The sequence below is a fragment of the Heloderma suspectum genome, chromosome 6 (assembly GCF_057233095.1).
Source record: "Heloderma suspectum isolate Gila_16-S chromosome 6, 16-S_ref, whole genome shotgun sequence".
NCBI lineage: Eukaryota > Metazoa > Chordata > Lepidosauria > Squamata > Helodermatidae > Heloderma > Heloderma suspectum.
This window is the reverse complement of record NC_139463.1, coordinates 58,313,580-58,334,426: the sequence shown is the minus strand read 5'-3', so window position 1 is coordinate 58,334,426 and position 20,847 is coordinate 58,313,580. Positions and strand designations below refer to the sequence as shown.

General features: G+C 47.5%; 1 protein-coding gene across 1 annotated transcript in view; it reads right to left on the bottom strand.

Annotated features, from left to right (window-relative positions):
* Nucleotides 1-1,577: 1,577 nt before the first annotated feature.
* Nucleotides 1,578-20,847, bottom strand: part of LOC146340941 (extracellular calcium-sensing receptor-like) — a 50,740-nt gene continuing 31,470 nt past the window's right edge. Inside the window, exons 7-10 of the mRNA XM_084807279.1 lie at nucleotides 20,483-20,524; nucleotides 2,994-3,203; nucleotides 2,380-2,506; nucleotides 1,578-1,800 (exon numbers count right to left, since the gene is read on the bottom strand). Coding sequence (XP_084663405.1) covers nucleotides 1,703-1,800; nucleotides 2,380-2,506; nucleotides 2,994-3,203; nucleotides 20,483-20,524 — 477 coding nt within the window. The 3' untranslated portion in view covers nucleotides 1,578-1,702. The remainder of the gene's footprint in view (nucleotides 1,801-2,379; nucleotides 2,507-2,993; nucleotides 3,204-20,482; nucleotides 20,525-20,847) is intronic.

Genomic DNA, 20,847 nt, shown 5'->3' with positions numbered 1-20,847 from the left:
ATAATTATTAAATAATTATTTGACTAAAGGATGTCTATGGGGAATATAATGCCATACAGACAACCTTTGAGTCCACTTCCAGTTGAGAGGGAAATAGCAAAAGCCCAGTGTGGACAGGACCCCGTTGTTCAAGGAATAACTCGGCACATTCAGCAATGTTATTGGCCTTCTTTTGGTGTACTTGACAGGAAACCAGAGTAGCAGGGCATGTTTCAAAGTGATAGACACCCTAAGTCCTTCTCCTGATTAGATGATCTTTACAGTTGAGACTGGGCCTTAGCACTATGATGTAGCATTTGGGGAGGAAGATGCAAGCCAGGAGACCAGCCCCAGAGGCCAAGATGGAGAAGACCTCCATAGCCACCATGGACTTCCCCTTGGTGCTCAGGTAGGTGGGCACAAAGGAGACCCAAACACTGCAAAACACCAGCATGCTGAAGGTGATAAACTTGGCTTCGTTGAAGGTGTCAGGCAGTTTTCTGGCTAGGAAAGCCACCATGAAGCTGACGACAGCCAGAAAACCCATGTAACCCAGGACAGTGTAAAACATAGTGACTGAGCCTTCATTACATTCGACGATGACTTCTCCAGCCAGGGAATGGAAGTCCAAGATTGGGAATGGGGGAGAGGTCACCAGCCAACAAGCACAGATAATAGCTTGGATGAGGGGACAGGCCAGGACAATGGAGTTTGGTAGTTGTCTCCCCAAGAGTTTTCTGGCCGTGTTTTCTGGCTTGGTGGCCATGAAGGCCAGAACCACTGTGACAGTTTTTGCCAGCACAGAAGAAATGGCAACTGCAAAGATGATGCCAAAAGCAGTTTGACATAGAAGACACGTGACCTTCATGGGGCAACCGATGAACAGAAAGCAGCAGAAGAAACAGAGCCGGAGAGAAAGAAGGAGGACATAGGTGAGGTGTCGGTTGTTAGCTTTGACGATGGGTGTGTCATGGTGTGGAATGAAGGTGGCCAAAAGTACAGATGTAATGAGAGAGAGGAAAAGATCCAGAGAAGCTAAAATGAACCCCAGTGTCTCTTGATAGGAAAGGAAGTGGGTCTTCTTGGGGAAACAGTCATCTTGGTTCCTCTTTGGATGTAGGGGTGTACGAAACCCTGCTTACCTGGCTCGCCTGGGTTCTGCAGGTGGGGAGAGGTGATCCGTTCCTCCCCCCGGAATCCTGCCCGGCTGGCTCTGCTCTGCTGCCAGGCCACGGAGCCGCCGGCTGGGGCAACCAGCAGCAGGGCTGCCAGCCGCTGCCGGGCTGGTGCGGATGCAAATGGCATCCTGTGTAGGGGACGCCATTTGCGTCCCTACACTGGCCCATGATAAGCTACGTAAATATTTATGTAGCCTATCATGGCAAAACTAAGAGAACACAAATGGCGGTGACTACAGCGGCCTCTGTTTGCATTCCCTTTTTTCCCCACCATGATAGGCTACGTAAGTATTTATGTAGCCTATCACGGCTATATGGATGAAGCGAATGGCGTCCATGGATGCCATGCCTATTTGGATGTTGATCTTCTGGGCATGGGTCACAGTGATCTGAATCTGGAATGAGCAAAAGTATCTCAAACATGGCATCAATATTTTTATGTGCAGACAGTGCAGCTGATAAAGAAGGAGATGGAGATATCAGTTCCCTGGCTTACTGTACATATAAGCATGCAACGTCCCTTTTAGTATTTTCTCTTTTCATTTCTACAACATATTCCATAAGACCAGAGTCAGGAAGGGTACAAAATGCTCCTTTTCACCTGTGTAGGATAGCCCATGCCAGCAGACCCATGTTCCATATTCTGCAAGAAGAAAAACCTCAAGTCTGTAACCAGAATTTAAAAACTGTTAAGTGTAAGAACATCACCACAGCCTGTCACCTGCAGTGCCTTCTGAATGAGCAAATAAATACATAAATAACTCTCTGTCCTATACTTCAGATGATGCACTTTCTTCAGAGGAGATGTGTTGGTGCAGCGGCTGGGAAATAGCTGACAGGAATCAATATAGATTAAACAGCAGTTTACTTGACATTGGAGTATCATGCTCCCATTGCTACAACAACTAATCACCGTTCAGCTTCATGTTTAATGCCCAAACAACCGAGATTGGAAACATGGTGTTTAAAACACTATGCATGGAAAGGTGAGCCAATGCAACTATCTAAGGATATTATTATTCTTTATTATTTAAATAGAAGGTTCTTCACGAAATTGTGAATAGTGTGCAAAACAGTAAACCAGCGAGCTATGCAACCCCCAATGGTTCTTAAGGAGAAAATAAGCATAGGTTAAACAACCATGTCTTCTCCTTGCCCATGATCTTCCCATGCGAACCTCAGTTTGCTCTGCACTTTGACAAGGCTCTGAATGACAAGCTACCTGTCCGGTTAGAGATCGTCCCTTCTGGGCAACGGTCACATCTGTAGCAGCAAACCAGCTTCCCCTCTGGAATTTTTCTCTGGTGCCCTGGAGAGGACCCCTCCACACACCTCGCAGAGGGAGGCACCTGAAAGGGAAGAGAGAAATAGTTGAGGTTTAACATGCAGTGGATATTGCATAAAAATAGGACAGAGTTACTCAACAGAGTTTCCCAATTGGATAGGATCACCAATTTAGAAAGTCTGAATCTTTTCTGCAGGTTACTTAGAATCATCCTAATGGAAGCTGATGTAGATATATATGCTCATACACAATCAAAAACATGAAGCTGCCTCCTCCTGCATCAGACCCTTTCTCTACCTCACCCACTATTGTCTGCACTGAGTGGAAGTGGCTCTCCAAGCTTTAAGACCGGGGCCTTTTCCAGCCATACCTGGAGATGCCAAGGACTCAACCTGGGACTTCTGCATGCAAAGATGGTTCTTTCTCACTGGACAAGGGCCCCTCCCTGGGCTCAATAGGCCTTTGGTCTCATCTAGAAAGACACGTTCTGTTCTCAAGCCATAGTACTGCAACATTCTTTATTGCCCCCATGAGTTTCACTTCAGACCCACCTCCGTAGCCCACACGATTGCATCAGCATGAATGGTGAAGTCCTGGTTAGGAGGAGCTTCTGGATCCACCTGTCCAACTTTGGTGTGAGCAAAAGATTTATTTGGGAAGAAAACCCAGTTCACAATATCGTATCTCTCTCCCTTTTTAAAGAAAGAGACTTCATCTCCAGCACTGTTGTTAAACCGGACGTTCCTCAAAGAGGCAAGAAACTGAAATGGAAGAGAGAATTATAAACAGGGTTATTGTCAGGGAGGTCTGGTGTCTTCAGACATTCTGTGACTGCCATCAAGATAGAGACTTCTTTTCTTTACTCCATTGCTTAGTTCAACACTGAAGATGCATTAAGATGGGTTCATTGTGCAACTGCTCACATATGCTTGCCCAGTGGTTTGGCCTTTCTTCTTTGGTGTCTACTTGCTGCAAGCCACCTTCATATCCTTGCCTGTGTGCCAGAGGAATTAGGGTGGTGCCATCAAGGCGAACAACACCTGTGGTGTCCTCTTGCTGCCTGGCAAGAATGAATGTGGGGCAGGGAGGGGGGAGAAGCTGCCTGTTGTTTGCTTCTGGAGATGGGGGGTGGGGAGAAGAATACTAGGGGGTATGGAGAGAAGAATACTATGTATTTGGGGTGAGAGCTTGCTTGATTCTTCCTCTCAGTAGCCACAGTTTTCACTACATAATTATCACAGAAGCACCATTGTTCTCCACTGCCTATTACTCACTTCTTAGTGCTCTTTAAGGGAAATAATGGCATGGAAGAATATCTATGGGGAATGTCTCTATTGGGACCTTTAGATTGGACCAACATCCTGTCTCCTAGGCTCACCCTTTGCTTCCAGGATCAGACCACCGGGAAACCAACAAGGAAGCTTTTATAAGATTGCCAACTCTCAACGAGGACATTACCTGCCATGGCTGAAGATTCAGCAGCCTCTTGCCTCCCCCTGTTAATTCATGCTTGGATCCAGATGAGGACATGGCATGTAACGTGTGTGCCATGGAATACACAGCATTGTAGTTGCTGTAGCTGTAACTGGACATGGTCATTTCAAGCTTATGGCTCAGCAGGCAGTGCAGTCCCTCCTTCCCCTCGGAGAGATTTCTCCTGATTTCAGAAACTGACAGTCAAATGCAAATTCCCACCATTTTTGGAGAAAGACATCTCCTTGTGGTCAGTGTGGATTTAAGGCCCAGAGAAAATGTCTGAATTCTGGCACATCCCTGCTGTTGACTCTAAAGTGCAAAGCAACATGGAAGAGTTTGGCCTGGTTTAAATTTTGTCCTTTAGCAGAAGTTTCCCAATGGGCTGTCAGGATCCAAACCTTCCTAAATGGGGTCTTGGTCTTTTCTTCATGAATAGCCAAGAAGACTCTTAATATGCGTAAAACCTTGGTGTCCGCAAAGGCAATAATCTCTTGGGGTTCAAACCAAGCACTAGGAATAGATCCAGATAGGGATGTATGAAACTTACTTACCTTTTTGCAGAATATTTCAAGGGGGGGGGGAGGTGCTCCATCCCTTCCACTGAAATCCTTGACGGGGGGGGAGGCGACCCCCCCGGAATCCTTGATGGCCAGTTCTGCTCCACAGCCAGGCTGCGGAGCAGCCAGCCAGGGCAGTCCACAGCCGGGTTTCCGGCCACGGACGGCTGCTGTGGACACAAATGGCGGTCACTGTAGCGGCCACCATTTGCGGCCAGCCAGCCAGCTGTGATAGGCTACATAAGAATTTATGTAGCCTATCATGGCTAAACCCCCCACGCAACCCCCCCCCCAGCATACTCAAATGACGGTGGCTACGGCGGCCGCAATTCGCGTTCCCTATTTTTTGCCAATTTATCTTACGTAAATATTTACGTAAGATGAAACGGCCAAAAAAAGGGGGACGCAAATAGCATAAATAAATGTTTACGTAGACTAGAATGGCATGAAATAATGGAATGCAAATAGCGCCCACTACGCTATTTGCATTCCCCTTTTTTTTTCACCATTTTATCTTAGGTAAAAATTTACATGAGATAAATCGGCGAAAAATAGGGAACGCAAATGGCAGCCGCCATATCTGCTGCAATTTGCATACGCTGGGTTTTGGGGGGGGGGGGTTAGCCGTGATAGGCTATGTAAATTCTTATGTAGCCTATCACGGCTGCAAGGACGGCAATGGCGGTGGCAGCAGTCTGGGCGCGGCCGGCCAGGAGACCAGCCACCGGAGCCGCCGCCACCGGAGCCGCTGCCGGAACCGCTGCCACCGCCGAATCCGCCGTATCAGCCCCAGGTAAGTGCCTTCCTGGGGGGATTCCATGGGGGGGTGGGGGGTGGATTCTAAAGAATCTGGCCTCACTGGAATCCATGGTGGAATTCTCCGCCATCCTTAGATCCTGATAGTGCTTGTTGTATAAGGACAGGTTTTGTTGGCTCAAACATTTCAGTGAAGGCCACACAGATGTCCTTCTGCCTGAGCATTGGTGTCAGTGTCTGGATGAAATTTTCACCACTCTCCTCATTTAAGGCAACCAGCCCAATCCAGTTCCAGTGGAAACGCAGGAGCAGCCGGACAAGGCCCACATATTGAGCAAGTTCATTAATATCAATCGGGCATAAGCAAGGAAATTCTGTTCTTTCTCCCTGGACAGGGTCAACCAAACCATAACTGAGCTGAAAGACAGATTTCGTTGTTAATCTACTGCAGTGAAATTTGTGCTGCTTTGAAAGCTGACACATTTCTAATGGCGTAATCTTCCATGGACTGCTACAGCCAACTTCAGATGCATGAAGTGCTATCCAGAAGGCAGACATCCATTTGGAACATAGGCGCCTAATATGAAATGAAGCTCTCTTTAAGGTCACCCACTGCTGTGGATGTCAACCCAAAAGTCAGGGCTACCATGGAGGTAACCTTGGCACAGTTTCTAGCCATTGTCCTGAAAGGCCCATGTTGCTATACTGAAGCAATAGGTCTCCTTGTAAGGGTGGTGGGGATTTAGGGTCCCTCCCCAAATATGATAGTTTGGTCAAACAGTCCATTGTGTGTCAAAATCCATTAGGACACACAAAATGGAAAACGTGACTTAATCAGAAAGACCGTAAGTTCCTCTACTCCAAACACATTCCGTTTTCATCCTAAGCCATGTGGCTAAAAGAGTAGCTCTTTTATATGGGAATGTTCATCAAAAATTTCATCAAAAATTACTGGGCTTACCACAATTCCAGAGTGGCAAAATAACCACAACACCACAGCACTGAGCTCCCTTTGCACAGTGGAGGGGGGGGGGGAGTTTCAATTGCTTCTCTGTGGGGCAGGCTCTGAGATTGGACTTGAGTTGTCACATTCTGGCCTTGGGCCTGTGTGGAGCTGAGGAGCTAAATCCAAGATGGAGTCTGAGCTTGTGCCAAAGTTCATTAGCCCAGATATGTGACTGGGGAAAGGGAGGAGCTGGGTGTGGCAGAGTCATGCTCAGTGATGCTTGGAGCAACCATAGTATGTGAGCTGTGTGTCTAAGCTTAAATGCATGTTTGTTTCTCTTGCAGGCCAGATGGAAGTTTCTGGGTTAGCTGAACAGTCCATCAGCTAGGTTCGTTTGACAGTTTATATATGATCGTTCAGTTGACATTAGGGATGTACGAATTGTGCTCATACAGTCCTGCTTGATTTCCACAGTTTGCGTCCTCCGTCCTGTTCTGCTGTCCGCAAACCCCCAAAATACTGGGGGGGTTTTCTGCCTCGGAAGTTACGTAAATAAATCCGCAGCAAAGGTCGAAAAATCCTCCACACCCAACAGCCACCCATCCCATTCCGCCATTCTGCAAAAGACTATTCATCACAAATATTTACGTAGTGTCCGTTGGCCGGAATTGACCCTATGTAACTTCTGCCGCACTCGCCCTTGTTGTGATTGCTTACGTATTTCCTCCCTAGGGGGGAATCCCCCCGTAACTTCCACTGCACTTGCCATTGTCTGTTGTGATTGCTGACGTATTTGTATTTTCTCCCTTGGGAGGAATCCCCCCGTAACTTCCGCCACACTCGCCATTGTTGGGATTGCCTTGGCCGGAACTTTCCCACTATTTTCATAATTATTTACGTATTTTTTTTGCTGCTGCCCAAAATGTTTCCCACCCTCTGTGCACTCCCCCTCTGTCTTGTTTTCTCGGACACGGACAGGGACTGTGATTTTATTAATTTCTGTGTATTTGTGCTTGATGATCCTCACGTTTACTGGTCTTGTTAACCTAACCAACTCACAAATTAAAAAAAACGGGGCTGCCGCTCCACTTCCGCAAAATCTGTTGTCAACTTCCTGCTAAATTCCTGAATGTCGTCTGCATCTGCGTTTGCGTCTGCGTGGTGATTTGTGGGTTGAGTTCTGTTGTGTGGTGGTGGTGGTGTGTTAATGGTGGTGCTTAGTGGATTTCCTTGTATCAATGTTGTTTGTGCATTGTGGCGGTTTAGTCTGGTCTGTGTGTCTGTGTGTAGTTAAGTGGTGGTTGTGCGTGGCTGTCTGGTGTGTGCGTGGTTGTGTGTGTGGTTGTGCATTGTGGTGTTTTTGTCTGGTCTGTGTGTGTGTGTATTTAAGTGGTGGTTGTGCGTGGCTGTCTGGTGTGTGCGTGTTTGTGTCTGTAGTAGTGTGGCTGCTCTAAAATAGCTGCACCAGTGCTTGGTGGGAGGTGGGACCATGAGGAGACCAAGGCCCTCCTCATCAACATTAGGAGCAGCAAGGTGGTGGCAGTGCTGTTTGGCAGCTGCTCCTGCCGCAATGAAATTTATTGGGCCCAGATAAAGAGGAGGATGGAGCGAGCGGGCCACCATCACACAACGGGACAATTGTGGTCCAAATGGAAGGCGCTAAAGCAGTCCTTCATCAGAGAGGGGATTGCTGCTGCCGAAAGGAGGGCACTGTTGTCCAACCCCCCCGCCTACTACTGGCGCATCCACAGAGTGTGGGTCAAGGCAGGCCAGCCCCCATTTTCACACAGGCAAATGCCTGATAAGTTATAGTTATCCCATCCCGTCATCAAGCTTAACTAAATATGAAAACAAGGATGTGTACTGAAAATGAAGCTATCTCTTTGTGGTCTCATATGGAAACAAACAAATCCTGACATTTAGCCTGCAATCCTATGCTTGGTGAACTTGGACAGAAAAAGGTCCCAGCATCTTCCGGCCACTTTGGCTGGTTCAAGAAGGGATGCTGGGAACTGCATTGCTTTTTCCTGTACATCCACATGCATGGGATTATGCGGGCCTGGCTACAACTCATATTACACACTGACACGCTGTCCATTTCCAGGGAAATGCTGCTGCTGACGGTCTCTGCACAGTGCACACAGGGGGACTGGCACCAGCCCAGCAGCAACAGGACCAGCCTCTCGGTGTGTGCACGTCATCCTTCTTCATGTAGTGATTGCTGAATTTTAGCACCCCACCCACCCCACCTTTCTACCAAGACATTGACACTAGGGGTGTCAGAGAATTCCGTGATGGATCTCGGTGAGGCCAAATGCAAGTGCATTCAGACCCCCGAAACCTGCCAACCCCCTGCCCCCTGCGGATCCCCCCCAGGATGAGACTTACCTGGGGTGGATCTTCCGGGCGGCGGTGGCTGCGGCAGCAGCAGCTGGTGTTCCTACCGGCTGCTGCCGCCGCCGCCAGCAGTCTTGTAAAAAACAAAACACGTGATAGGCTACGTAAAGATTTACGTAGCCTATCATGGCTGGGTTTAAAAACAACAACAACCACGTACGAATATGGCGGCGGCTATGGCCGCCGCCATTTGCATTCATTATTTTTGGTCATCTTAGTCTACATAAATATTTACGTAGACTATTACGGTCAAAATAAAGGGGAACGCCAATAGCGTAGCGGGCTCTATTTGCGTTCCCCTTTATTTTTGCCATCATAGTCTATGTAAATATTTACGTAGACTAAGACGGCCAAAAATAAGGAACGCAAATGGCAGCAGCCATAGCTGCCGCCATTTGCGTACACGGTTGTTTGTTTTTTCCCAGAGCCCTCCGCGGCTGGAAATCTGGCTGCAGATGGCTCTGGCCTGGGCCTGGCCGGCTGCTCCGCAGAGCTGCCGTGGAGCACAGCCAGCCGTTCGAGGATTCTGGGGTGGAGGAACAGAGCACCTCCCCCCCGTCGATGATTCTGGGGGGAAGGACAGAGCGTCTCCCCCACACCATCAATGTAATCCGCGGAAAGGTAAGTGACTTTCGTACATCCCTAATTGGCACTCAAGTCAACTCATGAGCAAGTGTTCATCTGAGAGCTTGGAGATCTGGGAACAGTCCACTCAGCCATGGAAGCTCACTGGGTGATTTTGGCCCACCCAGCCTACCTCAGTGTTGTTGTTGTTGTGAGCGTTAAATGGAGAGGAGAGGATAATGTGAGCCATCTTGGGTTCCTTGCGCTAGGAAAAAAGGTGGCATTTATGCAATGCATCAATAGAATAAATAAATACCATGGCATTGCAAATGTAGAAATAGGGTGGCTAGAAGTGCAATCCTGTGCATGTTTACAGACGTCCGACAGTCCCCATCACACCAAAACTGTCAGTACTGTATAATCTGCCTCCCTAATTATCCCCTCATCATTAGACCTTGTGGTGGGAGGACAGAATCAGTGGTTCTTATGGTAGTGGGCATGGTGATAGACAGATCAATGAATGACTGTGGTTTTGTTCACTCACCACATATATAAATTCATTCATTCTGTTACTGTGACATCCCACAGCTGCGCATCATGCCTTGCAGGACCTGTAAGTAGTACTACAGAATGGCACCTGACCTGAGCTAACAACTCTGCCTGCAAGATGTATATTACTATTGTGCTTTATTCTTCTCTTTCTACACTCAGGTGATGACCTTCAAAGAAGGGTGGAGGCCCTGGAACGGGAACTGCATCCTCCTCCGAACCGAGGCCTGCAACCAGCCAGTGCCCAGCCCAACGTTACAATTGTTTCTGTGTTTTGTTTTGATCTGTTCTGTTTGTATATAAAGTTCTTTCTAAAAAAAAGGTAACAATTCCTTGGTTCAAGTCCACAGATATAATTTTTTAAATCTAGATCATTGTACACAATGATCTCTGTGTTTGCTTACTGTTAACCGCAACAAGAATGCCTTCCCAGCCAAACAAGCCCAGCTGCTGTAAGTAGGGGTGTCAGAGAATTTCTCACCGAAACTTCGGGGGACCGAGTGCCAACGTATTGGACCTCCCGAAGTAGTTTCGGAGAGAAATTCACCCCCCCTGCCCCCGCCCCCGGGATGGGACTTACCTTTCCCGAATGTCTCTCCCGGTGGCAGGTTGCAGCGGCGGTTCAGCAGGGCTTCAACAGGGGCGGGGGCGGCAGCCGGTCTTTCGACCGGCTGCTGCCGCCGCCATTACAAGAAAAGTAAAAAAAAAAAAACACCCCCATGATAGGCTACATGATGATTAACGTAGCCTATCACGGCTAGATTTGCTGCGCATCATGCCTTGCTGGTGGAGGAGGCACTGAGGGCCGCAGAGAGGGAGAGGAGAGAGGAGGAGGAGGGAGATGAGTGAGGAGGAGGAGGAGGAAGAGGAGGAGGTGGAGATCGAAGAGCCAGCAGCAAGAGGAGCAGCATCTGTGGAGGAAGGCCACCCTTCTTCCACAGATGAAGCCCCTCCTCTTGTGCTCCTGAGGCGTCTCTTGACAGATGTCCAGAGGCTCAGCAGGACCTGTAAGGAGTACTACAGAATGGCACCTGAGCTAACAACTCTGCCTGCAAGATGCATATTACCATTGTGCTTTATTCTTCTCTTTCTACACACAGGTGATGACCTTCAAAGAAGGGTGGAGGCCATGGAACGGGAACTGCATCCTCCTCCGAACTGAGGCCTGCAGCCAGCCAGTGCCCAGCCCAACGTTGCAATTGTTTCTCTGTTTTGTTCTGATCTGTTCTGTTCTGTTTGTATATAAAGTTCTTTCTAAAAAAAAGTTAACAATTCCTTGGTTCAAGTCCACAGATATAATTTTTTAAATCTAGATCATTTTACACAATGATCTCTGTGTTTGCTTACTGTTAACCGCAACAAGAATGCTTTCCCAGCCAAACAAGCCCAGCTGCTGTAAGCTCCCCTCATGGGGAGATGGTCAGTCAGCATCCCTGATGTTATGAATGAATGCACTCAAGACGAGGCTGGACAGCCATCTGTCAGGGATACTCTGACTTGGACTCCTGCAATGAGAAGGGGGTTGGATTCGATGGCCTTGTAGGCCCCTTCCAACCCTACGATTCTATGATTCTATGAAGTATGCTTTATTTTATGTGGAGGTGCATATCACATACATGTAAACTAAATGCATACCAGAGGGATCTTTTCACATCGAACTCTCGGTGCTTAGGAAAACCCAAAAGCTGAGGGAGTCCAGAGAGGGACCACAACAAGGTCTTTGAAAGCAATTCCTTGATTTATGAAAGAATTTTAAATGAATTAAAAGCACACATCAAGAGAATTAGAAATATACATACATTTGGGGAATCCGAATCATACTAACATTCAGAAGGATACAGATACACATATACAGTCGATAGCGAAGTACACTGGGATGCACAGAAAATTGTGCATGTTTGTAGTAGGGATGTACGCTGTTGCATAGCCCACCACACACAGTCGGGCAGCGCAAATGGACTCTGCATGTGAGTTATTATAAAGCTCCGCCACATATCGCCAGTGCTTTGGGCTCTTCCCAGGCCAGACAGGGACTGCTTGTTTGGACAAAGTTCTGCAGGACACCTCAGTGTGACCACACTCACAATTATGAGTCTGCCTCATTGTCCCTCAGAACTTTGGCTCACATTAGCAGCAGTATGCTGCTAATCATCCCAGGGGTCCTCCTCATCACTTGATGACTGCTCCACTCTGCTGACAGCTGGTGGTGGAGGGGGGATGTGCTCCTCGGGAATCCATCCCCTGTTGGAGCGTATGAAGGCGAGGGTGGAGACATGTTGTGGCGTGAGTCTTCTTCAGTGGGTGGTGACAATGTTGCCAGTGGTGGAGAAAAGCCTTTCAGAGGACACACTCGAGGGAGGGCAAGATAGATGCCAAATGGCGACTTTGCTCAGATTTGGCCAAATGCCACATTTTGTCTCCCAGTATAGGAGAGGATCACTCTCTGGGCTGCTCTGCATTCCCGAGAAACTCTCTGTGCAATAAGCTTCCAGTTCCTGGATAGCCACATCATAAGCTGATCCTTTCCTGGCTGCTCTGGCATGTTTCCCCTGCCCACTCCCGCTTACACCGAGCTCCGCTGCCATTGAGGAGTACAGGTAGAACTTTCCACAAGATGCCCCTGTGTCTGTATGTCGAGTTGGTGGTGCAGCTGCTGTGGCGTCATCATCGCCCCTCCTGCTGGTGATGGTGCTACTGCTGCAAATATTATCTTCAGGGGAGGTAGTAGTCCTACTAGCCTCACTCTTCCCAACCCCTTCTCATCCAGCACATCTCCATGACTTTCTCTGTCAAATAGGTTTTTGCACTTTGGAAGTCAGGGTTCTGGTTTGGCAGCACCGCCCTTGTTGTTCTTTCCTGGAACCATGGTTCAAGGAATGCAGCAGCAACGTTTTTCATGTCCCCCCTCATCAAAGTGTTGTGTTTGTTGGTGCCCAGCTCCTGCAGAAGGAATTCAGCAAGCCTAACTACAGGATTGGGGACTTGACTGCCTACAGCACTGGTGTGCTCACAAAGCTCAGCATGGGGTTTTCTCAGAACCCCCTCTATGATCTTCAGCACAGGTAGAACTTGGCCCAGTGTGGCATAGTCTGCACTCAGTAGCATTGTGCATTCATCGAATATGTTTAAAATGTCCACCAGGTCTTGCATCCAGAGCCACTGATGTGGTGTGACAAAAAATTTGGAGTGGTGCTCTTTCTCAGTAATGTAGTCATTTATAGCTGGTCTCTGCTCACAGAGTCTCTGAAGCATATGCAACGTGCTGTTCCAGCGTGTGGACACATCCAAAATGAATTTGTGTTCTGGAAGGCCACGGCTACGTTGGATGGCGCCGATTGCCTCCATTGCTGAGCAGGACTGCCGGAAGTGGGTGCAAATGGATCGGGCCACCTTAAGTAGCTTGCCAATTTTTGGGGAGGCGTTGCTCAATCCAGAACTCACCACAAGGTTCAAGCAGTGAGCAACGCACGGAACGTGGTTTAGCCGTGCAATGCGGGCTGCTTTTAGGTAGTTTGAGGCATTGTCTGTTGCTACACAGCCCACTGTTAGATTTAAGGGGGCCAACCAGGATGGTGTTGTTGTTGGCATTGTTGATGGCGCTGACCAGCGCTTAGCAGGGGATGTTTGTTCCTGAGGTCTGGGATTGCTCCCAAAATCCCAGCAGGCTGGAAGTGGAACACAGAGTCAGACCCAGTCTCAGCAGGGACATCATTGATATAGAAGAGCTCCTCATCATCTTCGCTGTCCGGATCACTGATGACGCTAAGTCCTCTGGCATTTTTTTCAAAATCACCTGAGCCGCCGCCAATGAGGTGATTATCAGCAGGCAACTGTGGACCTGGTTCACCTGTCCCACTTCCGCTGTCTGATGCAGGGAGGACGGTTGTGGGCGTCTCTGTAAGGATTCAAAATAGATAGAAGTGGAGTTTCATGAGAAATGCACCTTTTACACATGAGTAATAGCCAAGAGAATAAAACTGTGTACTTGTAGAAATCTATGAAACATAGCTTGGAATTGCGATCAATCAACATTGCACTAGCTAGCACTGAGAAAACAACACATGAGACAAGGTGCAAAAAAAAATGTACTGTACAGACTTGAAAACTCCACAAGAGTTATCTAAACATGTCCTCACTAGGGATGTCAGAGAATTTCTCCACGAATCTCGGGGAGGCCGAATGCCAGCGCATTCGGCCCCGGGAAACTGGTGGAGAAACGGTCTGCCCCCCCGCCCCCCTGGGACGGGACTTACCTTGCTCGAATGTCCCTGGCGGCAGCGGCTCCGGCGGTGGTTTGGCGGCGGCGGTGGCCGGTCTTCCGACCGGCTGCCGCTGCCACCATTTCCAAGTAAAACAAACAAACAAACGTAATAGGCTACGTAAAGATTTACGTAGCCTATCACGGCTAGATTTTCGAAAAACACTGTCATAGGCTACGTAAATCTTTACGTAGCCTATCACGGCTGACTTTGAAAAAAAAAAGCACATACGCAAATGGCGGCGCCCATGGGCGCCGCCATTTACGTTCCTCATTTTGGCACGTGTAGTCTACGTAAACATTTACGTAGACTACGGCGAAAATAAGGGCAACGCTATTTGCCCATGGGCGCTGCCATTTGCGTATGTGCTTTTTTTATATATATAAGTCAGCCGTGATAGGCTATGTAAACATTTACGTAGCCTATCACGGCTGACTGCAGGCCAGGGATGCAAAAGGCAGCGGCTATGGCTGCCGCCATTTGCGTCCCGGCACGAGATGAGGTTTCACGGCCGGAGGGACGGGGCGCCTCCCCCCCGGCCAGAATTTTGGCAGGGAGGGGTGGGGCGCCTCCCCCCTGGCCAGAATTTCGGCAGGGAGGGATGGGGCGCCTTTCCCCTGCTCAGAAATTCAGGGGGAGGGACGGAGCGCCTCCCCCCCACCGCGAAGCAAGCTTCGGGATCAGGTAAGTGACATTCTTCCATCCCTAGCCTCATTGGTAAAAGTCTGAAAAGTATGGGTGAGGAGATATTTGGCTCCCTTGCAAGGTCCACTCCTTTGCATCAGCTCTATTATACCACTGTGTGAGACTCAGCACCTACAGGGCTGGCCCAAATAGGGATATACGAAAGTCACTTACCTTTTCGAAGGGTGACATTCGCGGTGGGGGGAAGGCGCTCCATCCCTCCCCCCGAAATTCTGGCCGGGGGGGGAGGTGCTCCGTCCCTTCCCCCCGAATCCTGGCCAGCCAGGTCCGCAAATGGCGGCGGCCATAGCTGCTACCATTTGCGTCCTTGCAGTCAGCCGTGATAGGCTACGTAACTGTTTACGTAGCCTATCACGGCTGATTTAAAATAAAAAAAATGTGCGTATGCAAATGGCGGCGCCCATGGGCATTGCCATTTGCATTCCTTATTTTGACACATCTTAGTCTACGTAAACATTTGTGTTCCCCTTATTACATTATTTGCGTTCCCCTTATTTCCGCCGTCTTAGTCTACGTAAATGTTTACGTAGACTAAGACGTGTCAAAATAAAGAACGCAAATGGCAGCGCCTATGGGCGCCACCATTTGCGTACACACATGTTTTTTTTTTCTTTTAAATCAGCCGTGATAGGCTATGTAAACATTTACGTAGCTTATCATGGTACTTTTTAAAATTCTAGCCATGATAGGCTACGTAAATCTTTTTTTACGTAAATCCAAGATTCGTGACAAAATTCTCTGACATCCCTAGGCCCAAATCCTTTTGCTTCCAGAGGCAAAGGATAAAATGGCACCCCACCATCCTACATAGAGCGATAGCTGAATCTTACTTGAACAATGACAATGGGAGAGCTTCTTCCACCACACCAGAGGACAACAAGCTGGCTGAGGAGCTACAAGGCAGTCTGAGGAGCACCCACAGTTCTGTGCCCCAACACCTCGCTGCTACCTAATGATAGGCCTGGTCCTGAGCACATACTTGGCAAATCCCACTGCCTTTTTCCGGGGCGCATTTGTGGTCCCCCGGGAACAGTGCCTGATTAGTCAGGCCCTGTTTTAAAAACCATCCTCAGAAATGTAATTGCTTAATCCATTCACATTGCAGCTCTAGTTAAAAGAGATCAAGGCCAAACAAGACAGCAAGCTATGATGAATGGCTTTGGAAACAAAGCAAGAACAAAACACTGAAGTGTTTTCCCACTGAAAAGGTGTTTCGTTTGAGAAATTATTGCAGTTCTTTTAAAGAGGTGGGGTTTTCTTTAGCACTGGAGTACCATATAACAATTTAATAATATGAAATATGTTCACAGCAATGAATATGAATGAATGTAAAACAGTCGTGTATGTTTTGTGGTGTTGAAGAAGAAGATCCCGCGGGGTACTCTTCCCGAAATGGTTCTCTCCAAAGGTTTTGGACTTCAACTCCCATCAGCCCCAGCCGGCATGACCAATGGTCAAAAACGCTGGGAGTTGTAGCCCAAAACATCTGGAAGGCTGCAGGTTGCAGAAGGCTAATGTAGGGACTATTCAAATATTCAGAGATATTTATTTGTATCCAGATATTTACAAGCAACCTAGCAGTTCGAAAGCAAGAAATTGCAAGTAGATAAATAGGTACCGCCTCGGCGGGAAAGGTAACAGTGTTCCGTGCACCTCGGTGTTCAGTCATGCCGGCCACATGGCCACGGAAGCGTCTTCGGACAGCGCTGGCTCTTTGGCTTAGAAACGAGGATGAGCACCGCACCCTAGAGTCGGACACGACTGGTTGGGGACACCTTTACCTTTACCTTTTTATTTACAAGCACCTGTGATGACAGCGTCTTACCAGATTCATCCTTTGGAATGACGTAGACATCTTGACTTTCATTCCGCCACTGTAGAGTCTCCTTGGGAACATTTTCATCTGCTTTGGAGACACTGCCCTTCCGCTCACCATCCATGAACTTTCTTACTCTAGGAGTTGTGGCCGGCTGTGCCTGTGCCACTTTCTGTGGCAGTAATTGGTGGTGTGTGCTGCTTACAGTTGCAGGGTGGACTACTGCTGGGGCTGCTGTCGCTGCTGGTCACACCTTGGGCTTCCTCCTCTTCCATCTCATTCTTAAAATACCGCTGAAATGCAACCTCAGCGGTGTATGTTCTCACGGGGCATCCACGCCTCTTTTGAGTGCCGGAATGACCACGGGTTCCTCTTTCCTCCATGTTCATGTCTCTGGGCAAAAGGAGACATAAATGCATGTGGCAAAGCTGAAATCATGTGAACAGCCTACAATCACAGATATAGTACAGTGTAGAAGTAGTTCCCCACCCATCCAGCCATCCAGTGCTAACTAAATAGGGGCATATTGTACAGCAGATTAGGCTGAAAAGCCCAGGATGGAGGATGTAGTCCATCCATGTGGCCTTATAAACACAAGCCTACAGTACACACAGGATGCTGGGGGATGGAGTCCTTCTCAGCAGGCCTAAACACAGGCTGCTGGCCTGGCCTGGCCTGGCCTGGCCACCCAGGCAGGCCCTCCCCAGAAGCACTCAGAAACACTAAGTACATAGGGGCACTAAGTACATAGGGGCATGGGCCTACTAGCTCCTATCTCTAATCCGGTTCATGGTTAGACTTATAGCTGAATGATCTGATACCCTTTTTAGATAGATCTCTCTGCTTACGATGGAAGAAGCATGAGTCAAAGGAATGAATAGATGGTCTATTCTAGTGTATGTTTGATAGCGAGGGGCAAAGTATGCATACAGGATCCTATATTTAAAATGGCCAAGAATCTATTAATCTAAATTTACCAAAAAGTCACTAAATGATGAGATAGTGGTGGTCCTGCAAAGCAAGTTCTGTCCGGAGTTGGATCACTTCCTATGTTGAAATCCCCCCAACAATTGTTACACCTTGTCAAAATAACTAATTTTTGCAAAGTGTCATGTAAAAAAACTATGTTGATTTGAATCTGGGGAGTATGAAGTCGCAAATGTATACTATGAACCCCCTATGGCACTTTTAATAAATAGGTCTCTGCCACTGGGGTCTACCATAGTACTTTCAGTGGACAGAAGAAGGGAGGTTTCAAAAGGAATAGCCACACCACGGGTTTCTGAATAGCCTGAGGCAGTAAACTGTTGTCCAAAATGTGGGTGTTTTAATATTGCCTGCTATCTCTTAGTTAGATGCACTCCTGCAAAATTACGATGTCTGGAGACTGCTTTTTAATTTCTGTTAGAACCCTTTTCCTTTTAACATCTGTGTCACTTGACCACATTCACACACACACAGAGGTCCCAGAAATGCACCACTAAACGTCTGCTGCTGCTTTGGCTTCTCCTCCACACGGCAGTGATTCCCCTCCCCACCACACCCGCACATTCCGAGGTCCACATGATGAGGCACCCACAGACTTGCATTATGCTAATAAAAAATATTTTTAAAATAAGGAAATTGCATTTTAAAAAATTAATTCCATCAGTGACACTAGAAAGGAATAGGAAAACATCAGACTCTAAAATAAGGAGCCTATAGTTTTGTTCACAAATGACAGGCACCAAAGGGAGCCAACACAGGCTTTGAGGAACACTTTTGCATGACCAGGTTTTTTCTTCTTTTTTCTGGTAAGTGCCCTTTCTCCTGCAATATTTCACCAATCTCCTTGACATTTTCCGGTGATGTAAAACAAACATGTCTTTCTGGCACCTGCAAATTTCAGGAAGGTTGGTGAAATCTTTTCGATTTTATAAAGCTTAGAACAACCCACCTGCCTGATTTCCATTCCACATGACGGGACCCTGATTTTCCTGATGCCTTCTCTAACAGGAGCTACAACTGTGCCTCCTATAACAGAGATGTGCATCATTATTTTTCTAATGTTCAATTAAAGGTCCCTAATGTTGGAGGAATCTGTTATACTGTTGTCTCTTCTCTCAACCCCATTTTCCTTTTTTTCCACAACAGCATATTCATATGTTTTACATTCCAACTCTGCAAATATAAGTGTCGCTGACATTCTTCATGACTGAACATAATGCATTCTTGCTGCTAGTATCACCTCTCTAATAGTATCACCTCTTGTTGGCACTTGCTCACGGGGCAAGTGCCAACAACAACCAAGCCACAATGGGGCTCCTGAGAAACAAGAGAGAAGGATGAGCATTCTGGAAGGAAACAGGTTGAGAGAATCACTGAAACTTGAACACAATTTATTTTATTCTTTTTTATTTAGTATCACATTTATATCCCGCCATGTTTCCTCTTCGAAGGAACTCAAGTTCCAGTTGCCTCAACAGTGGCCAATAAAATAAAGTAAAACCTCCCCTCCCCAAGACCAATCCAGTTAGCAGAATGGAGAAAGGCATGGAGGAGAGAAGAATGTTCTCCTGATAGGGGAAGTGAGATCCATCAAATTTAGAGTATCTCAGAAGTGAGCCTAACCCTGAACCATACTGCAACTTTTTGTTGTACCTCCAAGGCATGCCATATAATGATACCTGATAGTGGAATGGTGTAATTTTTTTTAAAGAATTATATGATTGAAAGATGTTTAGGAGGAATATAAAGCCATACAGACAACCACTTCCAGTTCACTGGGAAAGAGAAAAAGCCCAGAGTGGGAAGGACCCCGTCGTTTAAGGAATAACTCACCACATTTAACAATGTTATTGGCCTTCTTACATGTGTACTTGACAGGAAACTAGAGTAGCAGGGCAGGTTTCGAAGTGATAGTCACCCTAAGTCCTTCCCCTTATTAGATGATCTTTACAGTTGAGACTGGGCCTTAGCACTATGATGTAGCATTTGGGGAGGAAGATGCAAGCCAGGAGACCAGCCCCAGAGGCCAAGATGGAGAAGACCTCCACAGCCACCATGGACTTTCCCTTGGTGCTCAGGTAGGTAGGCACAAAGGAGACCCAAACACTACAAAACACCAGCATGCTGAAGGTGATAAACTTGGCTTCATTGAAGGCGTCAGGCAGTTTTCTGGCTAGGAAAGCCACCATGAAGCTGATGACAGCCAGAAAACCCATGTAACCCAGGACAGTGTAAAACATAGTGACTGAGCCTTCATTACATTTGACGATCATTTCTCCAGCCAGGGAATGGAAGTCCAAGACTGGTAATGGGGGAGAGGTCACCAGCCAGAAAGCACAGATAATAGCTTGGATGAGGGGACAGGCCAGGACAATGGAGTTTGGTAATTGTCTCCCCAAGAGTTTTCTGGCCATGTTTCCTGGCTTGGTGGCCATGAAGGCCAGAACCACTGTGACAGTTTTTGCCAGCACAGAAGAAATGGCAACTGCAAAGATGATGCCAAAAGCAGTTTGACGTAGAAGACACGTGACCTTTGTGGGGCGACCGATGAACAGAAAGCAGCAGAAGAAACAGAGCAGGAGAGAAAGGAGGAGGACATAGGTGAGGTGTCGGTTGTTGGCTTTGACGATGGGCGTGTCACGGTGTAGAATGAAGGTGGCCAACACTACAGATGTAATCAGAGAGAGGAAAAGATCCAGAGAAGCTAAAATGATCCCCAGTGTCTCTTGATAGGAAAGGAAGTGGGTCTTCTTGGGGAAACAGTGGTCTTGGTTGCTGTTTGGATGTTGATCTTCTGGGCATGGGTCACAGTGATCTGCATCTGGAATGAGCACAAGTATCTCAAACATGACATAGATGTTCTTTATGTGGGGACAGTGCAGCCCACAAAGAAGGAGATGGAGATATCAGTTCCCTGGCTTACTGTACATATAAGCGTGCAACGTCCCTTTTAGTATTTTCTCTTTACATTTCTACAACTTATTGCATAAGAGCAGAGTCAGGAAAGGTACAAGATGCTCCTTTTCACCTGTGTGGGATAGCCCATGCTAGCAGACCCACGTTCCATATTCTGCAAGAAGAAATATCAAAAGTCTGTAACCAGAACTTAAAAACTGTTAAGTGTAAGAACATCACCACAGCTTGTCACCTGCAGTGCCTTCTGAATGGACAAATAAATAAATAACTCTCTGTCATTTGCTTCAGATGACACACTTCCTTCAGAGGAGATGTGGATGTTGGTGCGGAGGCTGGGATGTAGGTGACAGAAATCAATAGGGATTAAACAGCAGTTTCTTTGACATTGGAGTATCATGCTCCAGTTGCTACAACAAATGATCACTGCTCAGCGTCATCTCTAATGCCCAAACAACCGACATTGGAAACATGGTGTTA